This window comes from Paroedura picta, chromosome 3 (genome assembly GCF_049243985.1).
Source record: "Paroedura picta isolate Pp20150507F chromosome 3, Ppicta_v3.0, whole genome shotgun sequence".
NCBI lineage: Eukaryota > Metazoa > Chordata > Lepidosauria > Squamata > Gekkonidae > Paroedura > Paroedura picta.
The window spans coordinates 161,231,653-161,247,162 of NC_135371.1; the positions used below are offsets into that span (position 1 = coordinate 161,231,653).

The 15,510-nt window shown below is 49.7% G+C and overlaps 1 protein-coding gene across 2 annotated transcripts in view; it reads right to left on the reverse strand.

Moving 5' to 3' along the window:
• Window positions 1-319: 319 nt before the first annotated feature.
• Window positions 320-15,510, reverse strand: part of CBX5 (chromobox 5) — a 60,515-nt gene continuing 45,324 nt past the window's right edge. For both annotated transcript variants that reach the window (XM_077329073.1, XM_077329072.1), the window contains exons 4-5: window positions 12,243-12,340; window positions 320-7,987 (exon numbers count right to left, since the gene is read on the reverse strand). In XM_077329073.1, coding sequence (XP_077185188.1) covers window positions 7,837-7,987; window positions 12,243-12,340 — 249 coding nt within the window. In that variant the 3' untranslated portion in view covers window positions 320-7,836. The remainder of the gene's footprint in view (window positions 7,988-12,242; window positions 12,341-15,510) is intronic.

Sequence of the window (15,510 nt, forward strand, 5' to 3'; positions counted from 1 at the left end):
TCCGCCTCACCCTTTCCAAGCCCTCGTACTCCTTGCTGTCTGGGACAGTGCCAGAAACCATGCACTGAATGGTGCTGACCGCGATCAAGAGCCATTAAAAAAATTTACACAAACAAAATAATAAAATAAAAACATTAAAAGAAAAGAGGCTGGGAAATGCTGACGGTGCACCGTGTCGAGCTGCGATGGAAAGTGGTGCAGGATGGAAAGCCCATTTTTTTGCTTCTGCCGCTTGCAAATTCCCGGGCTGGCGACACAGATGCTAGGATTTCAATGTCTGCATTGGGGGGGGGGGGGAGAAGAAGGACAACAGCCTGTATTGAAAAGTAACCATTTATTAGAACCAATACAAGAAGTATGAAAGAGTGGGGGGGATGAGGAATACAGGGAAGAGGAGAGAGGCTTGTTTGCATCATGGCAAACTGTAACGACCAACAGCTTCTTGTTCTTAAAAACATGGTACACATTTTAAAAATCAGCATAATGTAGCTAAGGGGGGGGGGGAGTCAGAGGTCTTGGCTAAAATGTCACCAAAAGGGTAGCTCGTGCTCATTCACTCTCACGCATACATGTACGATAACTGACAAGCAGCTGTGGATGGCGTCATGATTGGGAGGGCAGAGGGGAGCCCCCACCGCCCCAAAGCCCCTGTTGACTCAAGGTAGCATTCGAATGCTGCTTAAATCCAACCCGCCTCTCTCTCCCTGGCCGATCCCCGGAATCTCAACTGCCCGCTCAGAGCCGCTTCTCCTGTAGTCCGGTTTGCTCTCCTGCCAGATCCAATCAGACCAAGCGCTTTGGGGGGTCGTCTGAAAGGTTCAGCATTAAGCAAAAACGGTTTTAGTCTCTCTAGAATGGCGACTTCACTCTTAGGAACAATTCAGATCAGTGCCCTGCCAAAAGCAGAGCTGGGTTGTGAGCAGAGAGGGGAATTGATGTTCCTGGTCATGACAGGAAATGCCACACGAACCAGCTCTCAGAAGGTACGACGAAATCTGGGCATTTGCTCTCATAGTGATGGGCATTTTTGGGGGCACGAGCATGGATTTGGGGCTCAGATTTATGTAAGGGAAGACAGTGCTAGTGAACGGCTGCCTTTTGGAAACACAAGATTGGACACAGCCCGTTCCTGAGGTTCACCTGCCTCCCAAAAAACAAGAATCCTGACACCCATGATTCAGCTGTGGATGCCAACTCTCAGAGAAGCATAAAGTGGGAAGGGAACATACAGGCCATCTAGTCCAACCTCCTGCTCAATGCAGGATCAGACCGGTTGTAGTGAAGGGCTGTGCCTAAAATCAAGTGCGCTCCACACAGAAGGCCCCTCCAACAGATGGGATCTGAGAATATTGAAATCCCATTGGATGGATCCACTGTCCCCCTGCTTGTCCCTCCCCACATACACTCCCCCCCCCCAGCCTTTTTCACTGTTCCAATTAAGGGGAGGAGACAAGAGCGCCATTAACAGTTCGCACAGCCGAGAAAAAGATTTAGATGCCACCCCAGGTAAAAAGCAGACCGTTAATCAAAAAATTAATGAGTTTAATTAAAACAAAATTAATTCTCCCTCACTGTATTTTATTTCTCCTTGGCAACTCTGGGCAACAATTCATTTTCCCTTCTTTTTTTTGATAGCGTGCTAAGAACAGGCAGCATCAGACGAGCGCACCTGCAAATTGAATGTCTCACCACGAACTTGGTCCGTGATGAATTCAGGGAGGAAGTACTCAATTTTAAAAAGAACTCACTCGAGAGGGGGAAAGGCCCCTAAGCAGATTTAAAAAGAAAAGTATCCCATACAAGTTACAAACCTCTGGGGAATACCCCAGATCTGAGATTCAAACCTCTCCCCAACACATACACCCCACAGCCTCAAAAATATAAGACACCAATAGGCTAACCACCAGCAGGTTCTGGTTTGCTCTTGAAACACTGAGACCAGGAGCCAAAAAGTGAGGAGGTGGGTTCCGTTCGGAAGCCACCCAAATGCAGCATGAATGGCTCAGAAAACCTGGATTGTTTTAAATCAGCTGGCTAGCCCTACTGCGCTAAGAAACACACAACTTAGGGGGTCTTCAGCGGAACGGAGGGAGGTGGGGAGAAAAGCAAAGCAGAATGTTCCCCCTATCTTGGTACATAGGGCCACCTGGACAGACTGAAGAAAACAAATTTCTTTCAAAAAGCAGCCTTAGGGGAAGGGAAGCAAGCCCTTTTTGAACACTATTGAGTAACCTCGTGAGAAACTGACTGTATGCCTTTTCTTGCCTTCTGTCTGGCTCACTGAAAAGGCTGAAGGGGATTTTCAGGTTCTCCATCTTGGTAGGTGAAGCGGTCCTTTTGGGTGCCGGGTAGACACGTTTTGCTGGTATACAGCTCAGAGCACCTCCAAGTTTGTGCCACAGTTGGCCAGCTAAAAAGGGGTGTGTGTGACATTTTAGGCCTTAAGGGGGCATCTCCCCTCCCCCCAAAAGGGCTGGGGTGGATACCACTTGCTGCCTACCCTTTTCTCCACCTGCTCAAACAGCACACACCTACATGCCTGCATGTGCACACGGGATAATTGGACGGGATGTGAGCAGATTATTAGCAAACAGGTTGAAACGCACACATGCATGCCCAAGAAATGACAGCACAAATAGTAGCAGAGGAAGAGACATGCCAGCTAGAGATTATTGTAAGGGCCTCTCCCTCCCTGGACACGGACATTACCAAATCACCAGTTAATTTCCCATCAGTTTTACCTGTGCTGTGCTTTAGTGCAGTGGTAGTCAACCTGTGCTCCTCCAGATGTCCATGGACTACAATTCCCATGAGCCGCTGCAAGCGTTTGCTGGCAGGGGCTCATGGGAATTGTAGTCCATGGACATCTGGAGGACCACAGGTTGAATACCCCTGCTTTAATGGATGCACAGGAAGTCATTCTGCTCAGAGTTTGGAAGGTAATAGTATACAGTTTGTGCAAAAAGATCCCTTTAGCACTGCAGAGTGGATGGGGAGGTAAGGAAAAACCACAAACATGCACTTGTTCTCATTCCCTACCTACTCTACAGTACGGGGTTCCCAAAGTGGGCTGTACATTCCCCAGGGAGGGCAGTGAGGAATGCGGGAGGCGGCTGGTAAGGAAATTTGGGGAAGGGGGCAACTGTTTGGCTTTTCCTGCTGCAGCTGGGTTTGCCTAGGGAGAGACATTCCAAGGTGGCTTGCTACTGCCTGCCTCTGGCGACCCTGGATTGCCTTGGTGGAAGAAAACGACGGCTTCAGGCGGGCTGGATGGGATCGTATCCCTGCTGAGCTCCTTCCCCTCTTCAGACTGGCCTCCCCAGGCTCCACCCCAGATCTCCAGGAATTTCTTCATTCAGGGTTGGCAACCCTTCTCCCAAAGCCTCCATCTTTGGGAGATTGGAGAAACCGTCTCCTGCTTGCTCCTGGCCATGGTATTTTTCATGGCTTGTTTCTCTCTCTCCCCCCATCTGTCTTTCTTCCCAAAGAGGCTCTTACAAATGACCTTTACATATATATTTTTCCCCCGGACTCAAATAGGGCCGCTGCACAGCAACCAAAAAAGAAGTGTAGGCAACTGTGTCTTTTGAATATGCAGTAGACCCAACATCAGGAAAGAGATGTGTCTTTGTATGTGTATGGGGGGGGGGCACGAGGAATGTGGCCTGGGAGCCAAGGGGGCAGCAGCCCCAAAAAGCTTGGGAACCGCTGCTTTTCAGTAACAGCAGCAGAAGATGGCTGGAGCTTCTGAAGTTCTGTCATTTTTGGTGTCTCATCAAAAGGGGTCTGGGAGTTCCTTCTTCACTAATGCAAGAAAGGGAAAAGTCTATTTTAAGAACACCCCAATCCACCTGTCACTTGGCACAGGAGCTGCTGGCTGTTGCTGCTGCTCTTGGGCTGGCTAGAGAAACAAGCTGGTCCCACCAGAGAAAGTCTCATGTTGAAGCTGCCATTCTGCAGGCCCAGAGAGCAGGCAAGAGGTGTCCCAGGGCAGGCTGCTAATCATCCCAGGCCCCAGTGCCAGACTCCCACGCGTCCTCTGGACTTCGCTTCCTGCTTCCCCCACATTCCAGACCATGCTTCAATCAGAGAAGACCCCGGCAAAGTCCCAGCATGTTCTAGAACTTCAGGCGGGGCTGAGATGAAAGACAGACTCAGGCTAAGTTGGCCTCTGGAGGTGCAGAATCCTCTCCCTATTTCACAGGCTGCTTCCTCGACTTGAGGCCACAGAACCTGGCTCTTCCCCCTCTCAACCCCACTAGCTAAGTAACCGACAACTGAAAACAAAATCTTGTTTGATCAGAAGCGATGAGGAGTGTCCAAGTGGAAGGAACAAAGCCTCGAGACTTCAAGTTCACAACTGAGACGAGAAGAATCCGAGGCCTTATTTTCTCCTCTGGGATTCTTCTGCTCAAATGGGTGGTTAAATCTGAAGAAAAAAACAGGATGGGGGGGCTCTAAGAACCGCTAAGAACACAAAGCCAAAATTGATTGGCCCTCTCCAACTTTTAGAGGAGAGAGAAGCTGGCTTTCTGAGAACATGCATGTGCGTGCATGAATGTGCATGGGGGAAGGGCATGGGGAATGTCTCCCTTGAAGAGGGCTACATGTAAGAGCCCCAGACCCCCCAAAATGCCCCTGATTGTGACTGACTGAACCTGCAAGCTATAAAATCCATTTTGCCTCCCAACTCAGCATGTGTGTATAGAGAGAGGTGGTGGGTGGAAAGATACAGTTCAGTCAGGGTTCAGAAGAGCCTGTCGCAGCCAACCACCAACAGGCCTGCAAGGAGAGGAAGATCAGAGTGTGGCATCCAATGGGGTCAGGGAGGCTTAGAAATCCAGGGGGTGGGGCACTTCCTCGCCTCTCTGCTACACTTCTGTAAGGACAAGGCAGCTTTCAATCAAGCACCAGAAGTGTAGGGCTGCCTGCAAGCCTTCAAATGAACTCTAAGAGTATGGCTCTTTCACAGACGACTGGACAAGCCGGAAAAGGGACCCCAAAACTGAAATATTACGAACAGGCTAGCGTTTCCCGCCTCCTTCCACAGCAGCCCCGACTAAGCGAGAAAGATCAGCTTTGGCTCAGCAACCCCAATGGAACACCTAAAAGGTACAGGGGGATAGTCCTCATGCATTAGGGAAGCAGGCAGTAGATTTTGTTTTCAGGCCCGTCCTTGACCAACCAAACATCTTTGGGTCAGGCATGACTTTGTTTAAGCCTCCAAAAACTGCCATTTAACACGATCTTCCTAGTTAGGTATGGAGAGGACCTCTCTGCCACCCAGACTCCTTTCTACCCTGGTGTGGGTGGTTCCATCCTGGGACGGAGACTGAAGAAACGCTGTAAAGCTATTCTTGCTCTGGGAAATGAAATCGGGGGAATGTATGCTGATGGTGACTGGACGGAAATTCTACGGAGGCTAACGCTCCATATCCAAACCTCTGGTCAGGAGCAACTACGGACAGCTCTGGGGCTCAGCAGCACAGAATGGAAGAACCCTTTGGATTGTCAGCAACAGGGAGACAAAGCTGGGCTTTGTAGCACAAAACAACGGGGCAATTTCTAGCAGGGTTTTCAAGCAATGCCCTTTTGCCCTTCTAACCTCTATAAACAGGGGAAAGAGGAATAGGAAAAGGACATGGGCAAAGGGGAGGAGAAGTCAGACCCAGAAACAGATCTGATGGAAATGCTGGCAAGCCACGCTTCTATCCCACAGCAAGGAACCTGGCCCGCTTCAAACCGATCCTGGCTTCCGTTATCAAGCATGCGCAACACTTATCAACCCTAGGAACGTGCAAGAAGCCATGCTGCAGCAAGCCAACGGCCCATCCCATCCAACGCTCTGTATCACACGGTGGCCAAAGCCCAGGTACCGTAGGAAGCCCACCAGTGGGGCCAGCCTGAAGCCTGCCCGCTACTGCCCCCTCCCCCAAGCACCAAGAACAGAGCATCCCTGCCCCACACACAACATTCCCTGTATACCAGGGGTAGTCAAACTGCGGCCCTCCAGATGTCCATGGACTACAATTCCCATGAGCCCCTGCCAGCATTTGCTGGCAGGGGCTCATGGGAATTGTAGTCCATGGACATCTGGAGGGCCGCAGTTTGACTACCCCTGCTGTATACTGTGAGGCTCACAGCCACTGATGGACTTCTGCTCCATAGCCTTATCCAATAGCCCCATGAAGGTAATTACGTGGTAATTACCTTCTGGCAATCAGAAAGTGGGGGGGGGGGGTGAAGGGAGAGAAGTTGGCACCAATTAATACTGTCAAAACTTTCCTTTTTATTGTTGAGTTACAAGTCTGTCCTGCAAAGTGGGAAAGCGAAGATGGAACGATTCATGAGCTACTAAAACTCCGAAGGGCCCTGTGTCCCGCCTACACTACACAACACAGACATGCCGCATGAAATTAAAAAATAACAAAACAAAACATGCATCGGAATTGTGATGGGAAAGACGCAACACAGAGGGCATTCAGCTACTCGCTCTCTGTGACCAGTTCCTCCGGCCCTTTCCCCTGCTGGAACAACGGGGGGGGGGGGGGAGCACTTCCAGAAATAATGTCTTAATGCCAGCAGTCCCAAAACTCTAAACCTGGAATTGTTCAATGGCCACGACACCAGGGCAAAAACAAAAAAAGCACATTTCTCTGCAAACAAATGCCAGACCTGATTAGCTCTTGCAGCTTCTGTTTCTAGGCAGATGCCTTACACCTGGCCAGGTGAGGGCCAGATGCTTGCAGCGTGCTGACAGGAGGCTTCTCCTCCGAGCTATTTTGCTTCAAGAGACAATGTGGGAAGCACAGCCAGGGTGAACAGTTTCTGTTAGAAATAAAGGCAGGACTCAGGAAGGACTCTGCCGCCCTGAGATTATTGAGACAGAGAAGGCAAGGGATTCCTTCCCCATTCTCACGGCGGCCGAGCCCAGGATCTGATCGGATTTTTGGGGACTGTGACATTCGGCCCTTTGAGGAAGAGTCACAGACAGCACAGATTATCTAAGTATGGCACGGAATGGTCACACCTACGTAACACACAATTACTGCATGAAATGAGAACCAGAAGACAAGGATACTGGGAATGGCAGCTGGAAAAGACTGGGCAGGTGCGGGGGCAGAGAAGGAAGAACCATTTCCGGGTGATTCCCTTTCCAAGGTTACGCTCTCCTGCCTGGCAGTCAGAAAACGGACACCGGCTAGGAAGGAATGGGGCTGGTGCAAAAGGAAACGGCCTTGGGGATCCAGGTGAGACCTGCTAACTGGCATTCTGGAACTGGCAGGATGATAGGTGTTCTTATGCCATTAAAAAGGAGCCCTGTGGAGATCTGCCTTGACTAATGGGGTGAATGAAGGTTTCTTGATGGAGGTAGGGGGGATGGCTTATCTCAGAATCCAAACCGTGTACTGAGTCAGAGGGTGCCTTTCCCCCAACGCAGGTTGCTCTTGTCGCTTTTATAGCTCTCTCTTAGAGCAAGGGTACGGAATGACCTGCAAGGAAGCAAAGTGACAGGGAAGTCGATCCTCCAGGCAGGAAAAGGGGGGGGGAGAAGGACCTGCAGCCTCCAAGAGGGTTTTCAAAGTGAGAATCGTGTTTTGGGGGGCTGGGGCACGAGGGGAGGGAGGAACACACGCACACACAGCATGTCAATCCCTTGGAGCAAAAACCGAACGCGACTTAACACCATTTATGTCGTGACTAAACCAACCAATAGCGACGTTTCTCCTGCGGGACACAGTAATAAGCACATTTCCATGGATGTGTTTGGGCTGAGGGGGAGAACAGAGGGGTGGAATATGTACAACTATGGACGGACGGAGGACCCCGGTCACTTTAGCTCTTCACCGCCTCCCGCTCTTTGTTCTCGGCGTCTTCTGGGTACGCGTGCCAGGTCAGCCTCTCTTCATAAAATGCTATCACAATCTGAGGGCACTTCACGTTGGCTTCTTTGGCTAGAACCAGGTCAGCCTCATCCGTGTCTTTCCTGGAGAAGGGTGAGCGAGAACAAAGAGAACTGCCTGTTAGCATTGTGCACGGCGGCACCTCACCAGGCGGCATTGAACGCGCACAGAAACGATGCCGTGGGCTCGCTGGCTTCAACGGGATGTCAGATTGGGGGCGCAAGCTCCACGCGGGAGGTCAAAACTTGAGCTGATTGGCAGAGATCCATTTTGGCCAGCTTGTTGGTAGCATGCCGGTTTTTAAAGTAGTGCATGAGGGCTACTGTAGCAGGACACAAAATAAGGGGGGTGGGGAGGTCTTTCCTTCTAACAACGAGTAGCAGCGTTTGGTTATTACATGGTTCCCAAGGAAGTGAGCTCTGGCCCATGAACTCCTGCACTGTACAAAGACTCCTCCCCCCGACACACATACTTGTTTATTACATTATCTTTACGGTTCTTCCAGTATCAAAGCAATTGGTCAAAAGGTGAATGTTCAATCAACTGATTATTAATTGTTGGATAGTCACAGTTACATGAGTAGAGCCCTGCTCAGCAATTAATTTTCAGGGGGAAAGGGGCACTGTGACAAGGGACAGCAGACCCCCTCCCCCAAAAGTTGCCTACCAGCAGCATTTGTTTTAGGTTGGATATTTGTGCCACAGGAGGCTGTTTCTCCAGCTCCGTTTTGCTACTAGATTGGCAACTGCAGGGCCAGGTCAGCAGTCCTCAGAAGATGGTATTTGGCTCAGGGGCCTCCAAGGTGCTAAATCCTCACTGCTCATTCAAAAAGGAACACCCCCCCCCATTGGTGAAGCACAAAGATGTACTCCTTCGTGCACCTCCTTTATCCCTAAAATGGAGTTCCAGATTAGGTTCAGCTGCAAGAGGGAGGGCTCTCTGCTATGGAAGACCAGAAAAAGGGGAGGGGGAGTACAAAGCAGCATCTCCCACACAGCCTTCTGGCGTTTCCAGATAGCTGGGGGAGAGGAGACATTCTACATTTCTTCATTCTTTGTGCAAAGAAGGCTACAAGGAAAATTCCTTTAATCTTTGCCTGCACCGATTTTGGTCCCTGCAACTGCCCACTTCATAAGCAATTGCAGAGTTCCTCGGGGGGAGTGTGGGTTTTGCAGGACTCCCACAGCCTTCCTTATTCCACCACCTGCCTTTAAAAGTTGCTGGTGCCAAATGAACAAGCCCAAGGCTTATAACAGTGCACCATACCTGTCTGTCTGTTCCCTTCCCTTTGGTGCCATTTTCATTTGAAAGACGGGGGAGGGGGGTGATGCCTGTTTCTCAAAACGGCCTCCCATTTTAAGACATGTTTTAAACCATAAGGTGAGCTGTGAAGATCCCCAGCGATGGACCAAGAAATGTGGCTGAGAAAGGTGCAAGGACCAAGCAAACCCAGCCCTACAATCAGACCTCTTTTCTGTGAAATCGAAAATAAGGGGAGATAAGAAAAGGACATGATGGCAAACCAGCTCAGCCAACAAAGACAGCCAGTCCTGGTAATTCCCACCCCGACATGCTGCCTCACAGCTTCCTGAGATATGTCCACTGATATAGAATCCTAGAGCTGGAAGGGGCCATCCAGGCCATCTAGTCCTACCCCCTGCTCCATGCAGCCTAAAGAATCCAGGATAAGTATCTGTCCAGCTGCTGCTTGAAGACTGCCAGTGAGGGGCAGATCCCTACCTCCTTAGGCAGATACATTAATATCTTAAGCAGTGGTCCCCAACCTTTTTATCACTGGGGACCACTCAACGGGGACCACTCAGCGCCTTTTACTGAGGCCTGGTTGGGGGGGGGGTTAGTTTACTCCTCTACTCTCAACCACTGCCCTAATGCTCTCTGATCGCTATGGTAATGTTTAAACATCCCTTCAAAATAAGATACAGACACACCACAACAATGAAGTGTGTTGTAAACGGCTGGGGGGGGGAAGAAGTAAAGGGCTGGGGGGGGAGAAGGCGTCCTTCGGGGCCCACCTCCAATTAGTCGAAGGACCACATGTGGTCCGCGGCCCACAGGTTGGGGATCGCTAATCTTAAGAACATCCCCCAGCCCTCTATTGTTCCATCTGCATGCCTTGCACAATGGAGACCTGCCAATCCATCTAGATCCTTAGCCCCATAGCTCCCTACTGCCAAACCAGCACACTCCACGCTAATTACAAGTGCCAGCTACCTAGTAACATGCTAGGCATCAAACATTAATTGGCCTAGTCAATTAACAGGCCCCTCCACACAAGCAATTAATGAGACAGTGAGACAACCAAGGATTCCAGAGTCAGGAGGACTCCTGAGGCAAGCTTGCCACTGTGCAGACCTCACACTCTCGCTGGCTCTATCCGGAAAAACAGAAACCTTAAAAATGGATTTTGCTTCCATATTTATAGCCAGCATTAGCATACTGCTTTCCGGGGCGAATTTTGATTTCTACTCGTGACTTCAGCAACAGGCAACTGATCCTGATAGCACTAACTGAAAAATCAGTACAAATAAATCTTTTCAAGCCAGGATGGCTAGATGGGTTTAAGCCGTTTGGGCTAGGACCTATTAGAGACTATTCCATATTCCTCACACTGAAGGAAAAATAAAATATTTCAAAAGGTGCCTCTTCCTCCCACTAAGGTAAGAAACTGTCCTTTGTCCGAGACCCACAAAACTTAAGTGGTTTGGCTAATAAAAAGCCAGAAAAGTAATACATTAAAAAAAAATGTTGTGAGCTGCCAAGCATTAAAAATGCAACATAACATCATACAGAATAATCAAAAATCGGTGTAAACGCCCCCACCTTTCTTCAGAGTTTTATAACTGGAATCATTTCCCAGCGCCCCAATATCTAGGAAGATCATACATTCCTCTGAAGTGCTTAATTTACTCTGACTCATTGTGGCCTGGAGGGCAGCAAGCCCTGGGTTCAGATCCTCTCAGACTTGGACATGCTCATCTTCCTAGCGGCTGGGACCTAGCCCCAACTCCCGCCTGTAAAATGGCAAGAGTGTTTAACCGTTTTGGAATCTTTAATTAAATCAATGGCAATACGGGAAAGCACTCTGCGTGCTCAAAATTTATTCCAGAAAGCATCCTTGCCATGGGCAGAGCGCTGGCTTCGTGGAGCGGATTCCCTGTCGGTCTGCGTTCAGGGCAGATGGAAACGGCAACAAGCCAGCTTACGGAGAGACCATCAATCACCGCACAAACCAAGCCGCTGTTCGATGCATCGCCTGGGACCAGGCCTCGTGCATATGGCCGTTAACAGCGGTTGCAAACTCAGGTGATATACTACAAAGGGGCTCTTCCATCCTTATTGGGGGGGGGGAGGGCTCAATTCAATCTGAGATCGTGAGATTTGTGGGGCATGGCAGTGCCTGGCAGCAGGCTAAACGCATCAGAAAACACACCTTGCGCTATTCGTTCATTACCTGCTGCATTTGGTCACACAGCAAATTGGGGGGGGGGGGGCGGGAATCAAAGCCACCGTGGCGGCATCTTGGTGCCCCTGCCTTCTCCCCCCCCCTCCCCAGCCCCTTCCCCCAAAGAGCTGTGAGCAGCTGGGTCCCCTCCCCCACGCTGCATTCCAAGTAGCACCATCCATCTCAGCCCAGCCAGCATCGGAGAAAGCAAAGGGAGACAAGAGGCTTATTCTCCTGCTGCATTGCCACAGGGAAACTCTTCCCCCCCCCACTACACCCCACCCCCAGCATGGAAACTGGGCAGGGTGGGGGAGGGGGAAGAAAGAGATTGGGGAAGCAAAGGCAAGCTCTCTGGGACACAGCTGTGCTACAACCTCTGCCAGGCAGATAAGCTCAGGGCTCTTTGTCTTTGTGGGGGAGGGGCAGCCGCTGCATGTGTAAGTGCACACACAGCTAACCCTCCCCGCCCGCAGAGAGCTTCCCGCAGAGATAAGCCCAGAAGCGAAGACAAGAGACAAGTCAAAAACCCTTTTTCCACAGAAGGATTTCCTGCGATCTCGCCATTCGGGGGGCACGGAGGGGGATTCGGGAGACGGCAGCCCAGCCATGCGGGCTGCGCCGGCGCCTCCTGAACTGTATTTACCGAGCAGAGGTTGAACGACACCCACTCGAGGGAGAACAAAGCCGCGGCCAGAAAGAATGAACTGCCCCTGGGCCATTTAACCGAGCCGCCTCACCCGAGCCTGGATTCTTAGCTGGCTGGCTGCTGCGAGGAGGAAAACCTCCGGGTCTGAGAAACAGACAAGCTTAAACAAAATAAAATAGTGTTAAAGACAAAACAAAAAAAAAGAAGAAGAAGAATTAAGCACACTCACCATTTCATTAGGAACATTAAATCGCCACAGGAGTCTGTGGCTCCGATGATCTTTTCCGGCTCCAATCCTCTTTCAAAGCCCCTGGCGATATCGGTGCTCTGGAGGAGAGAGACAGAGACAGAGAGAGACAGAGAGAGAGAAAAAGAGTTAAGAAATCCCTTCTGCCTCCTGTTCCCCGGCCATTTGTTCATCTCCCTCAACCATGAAGCAGAGGGGCTTCGAAGGGGACGGGAACCAGGTGACAAACAGATGCAAAACGTGGCTTAATAATGGTAATTAACAGACGGGGAGGGGGGGGGGAAGAGGCCTTCATATTTTGGGTTCTATTCCCCCCCCTCCCCAATCACTCCATTATTAAATGTTTGCGGGAGGGAAGCAGCCAGAGGAAGAAAAAGAAATCTTTTAAAAAAAGAGAGAGAAAGAAAAAAAAAAAGACCACATATACGAGTCGCCATCTAAACAGGGGGCTAGACAGGCATCGATGGGCAGACCAGGGGAATTAAGTCATCTTGCCTTCGCAGCTGCGGCAGCAGCCATTCGTGATTTCCACAGCTCCCCATCCCTGCTACGCCTCCCCCGCTCCAGAGCGCACCACCTCTACGGGCTCACGCGGTCCTTGAGGTCTTTGTGCCGGTGCCGTCAATGGGTGTGTCCCATTCATGCGTTGTTGTGGGGTGGTGGTGGGGGGGGGGAAGGTTTATTGGCAATCCGGAGCTTAAACCAACCGGGGGCCCCAGACAAGGGTCGGTCAGCTCCCTCTGCACATACCATCTGAAGGCTGGTAACAGCTTTCAGGCGCTGCAAGCCTGGAGCGAGCGCGTCCTCCCTGCCCGGCTGCGAGAGCAGCAGCAGCAGCACCACCACCACCACACGCTATCCTGCTGGAGAGCCACGCATTTGTTGCTTACACATACTCTGCCGAGCAGATGCGGCTAGGCAGACCGAGCGGTTTAACAAAAGACGGGAGAGAGACGGGGCAGAGAGCCTGGCTTATTTGGAGGTACTAAAACCCAACTGTCAAATGAAGAGGTAGAAGAGGGGGGGGGGGGACGGAGGGGGGGGAGATATATATCTATCTCTAGCTGAGATAAACTCGGAGAACCCAGATTGCAGCAGAACTGCGCTAACCGGCGATGGGGGAGGGGGGGGACCCAGTGAATGAATTCGCAAATCGTGTAAGACGATGCAAAAGAAGAAGAAAAAAAATCAAAAATGCCTTTTGCATTTCTCAATATCCAGTTCAAACGCATAGCTGAAGGCGGCTGGGGCTGATGTTTGCCTCTGGTTTTCACCCGAAAGTTAATGCATTAAAAGGTGAGGATGAGCAGGCCACCTCTTAAGTTCTCACAAAGTGATAATTCGGGGGGGGGGGGAGGGGGATATGGAAAAGCAGCACAGGGTATTTAGTCTACACAACATCCCCTAAAACCAAGAACAAAAACCATGCATTACCTTTTAGTGGACCAACCAAATCAGCACATGTGCACATTGGACCAATCAAAGGATCTGTTTATAAGATGGGCCTCGGGTCCCAAAACTTACAGACTTAGGGCAGCAAACTTCATTCAGTGAGATAAATGAGATTCAATATTGGGCATTTGGAATGTTTCTCCCCCAGAAGTTCCCATGACATCAAGTTCAGTTTGGCATACAAAGATCTATCACTATTACCTCCTTGCAGACTTAGAAAAACATAACAGTGTTTTAAAGCAAATATCTATCGCATAAAAAGATTTATCAGATAAACTATAATAACAGAATTATGTGCGAGCCAAAATTATTAGCTATCTTGATGAAATATTGCCTCTTCAGCAACTGTTTTCTTTGTTGCTAGTTTTAAAACTCTCTCATAAGAATTAAACAGCGGCTTTCAAGCTTTTTTTTTTTAATTGAAAGTCCTTTATCGTATCACAAGACCCAAAGACATCCCCAGACCCAAGGAAATCCTTTAGCACAGATCTCTGCCCTTCAAGCAAACATTAAGGAAAAACGAAACATTTAAGAAGTAAAATCTGGTTAAAAGGAATCTAGCACTAAAGCCAAAGACAAAAATTGGTGGCAATTATTGTAACTTGAAGAACATGGAAGTCCTTGAGGTAGAAAGTTTTTTTTAAATGTCGTGGAACTCAGTGCAGGGGTTGGTATAGGCATCTTCATAGTATGTTAGTTCAAAATACGTGGAATAAAGTGATAGATCTTCATGTATAAAAAGTATTACAGTACATAAATTCCATGCTGTATTGAGTAAAGGACGTTTGCGACAGCAGTAACAGATAGCTAAGCACAAGATTTGACATACACAATACGGGTGTGTGTGTGTTATATCTGCATAAATCCAGATCTGCCCCAATTACACAGGGCAGGAAGGTGCAGTTTAAAGTAAAAAGGCTGCACATGAGCTGGTGTAGGTGGTGTACTCTCCCCTGTTCTATCACTCCCACCACTCAGCCAAAAAACAAAGAACAGTTTTCCCTACATGTGAAAATTTCCCTCTTCCTGGGAAAGCAGGTCTTGCTGAGGAAAGGGCTATCTGGGTAAAATGTTGGAAGGAGGGAAGGCCCGTGACCCTTTCAAGCTTTTTATTACACCTGACTGGAGTGGACCCAGCTAGATATCAGGAAAAAAATTTTCACAGTCAGAGTAGTTCAGCAGTGGAATAGGCTGCCTAAGGAGGTGGTGAGCTCCCCCTCACTGGCAGTCTTCAAGCAAAGGTTGGATACACACTTTTCTTGGATGCTTTGGGCTGATCCTGCGTTGAGCAGGGGGTTGGACTAGATAGCCTGCATGGCCCCTTCCAACTCTATGATTCTATGACCCATCTTTAAAGACCTTAAAGTTTATCTTCAAGTGCAGAAGAAATAGCCGACAGCCATCATAACCAACCCAACACTCCCCCCTCCCTACCCAGTGGAACCAAAACAAGCCATCTCACTTTGCTCTGCCTTCCCAATCATCATTTATATGAAAACTGCAGGTGGAATGTCTGTCTACTAAGCCAGGGGTAGTCAACCTGTGGTCCTCCAGATGTCAGTGGACTACAATTCCCATGAGCCCCTGCCAGCGTCTGCTGGCAGGGGCTCATGGGAATTGTAGTCCATGGACATCTGGAGGACCACAGGTTGACTACCCCTGTACTAAGCCACCATCTTGCCGGAGAGGATTTTGTATCACTGGAGTTCTCAGACATTTGGTCAAAGTCAGGCTTCACTTCAGACTTCAATTTTACCCCTTCGCCACGTTGGAACACAGGGGGTGTCCGAAGCAATGA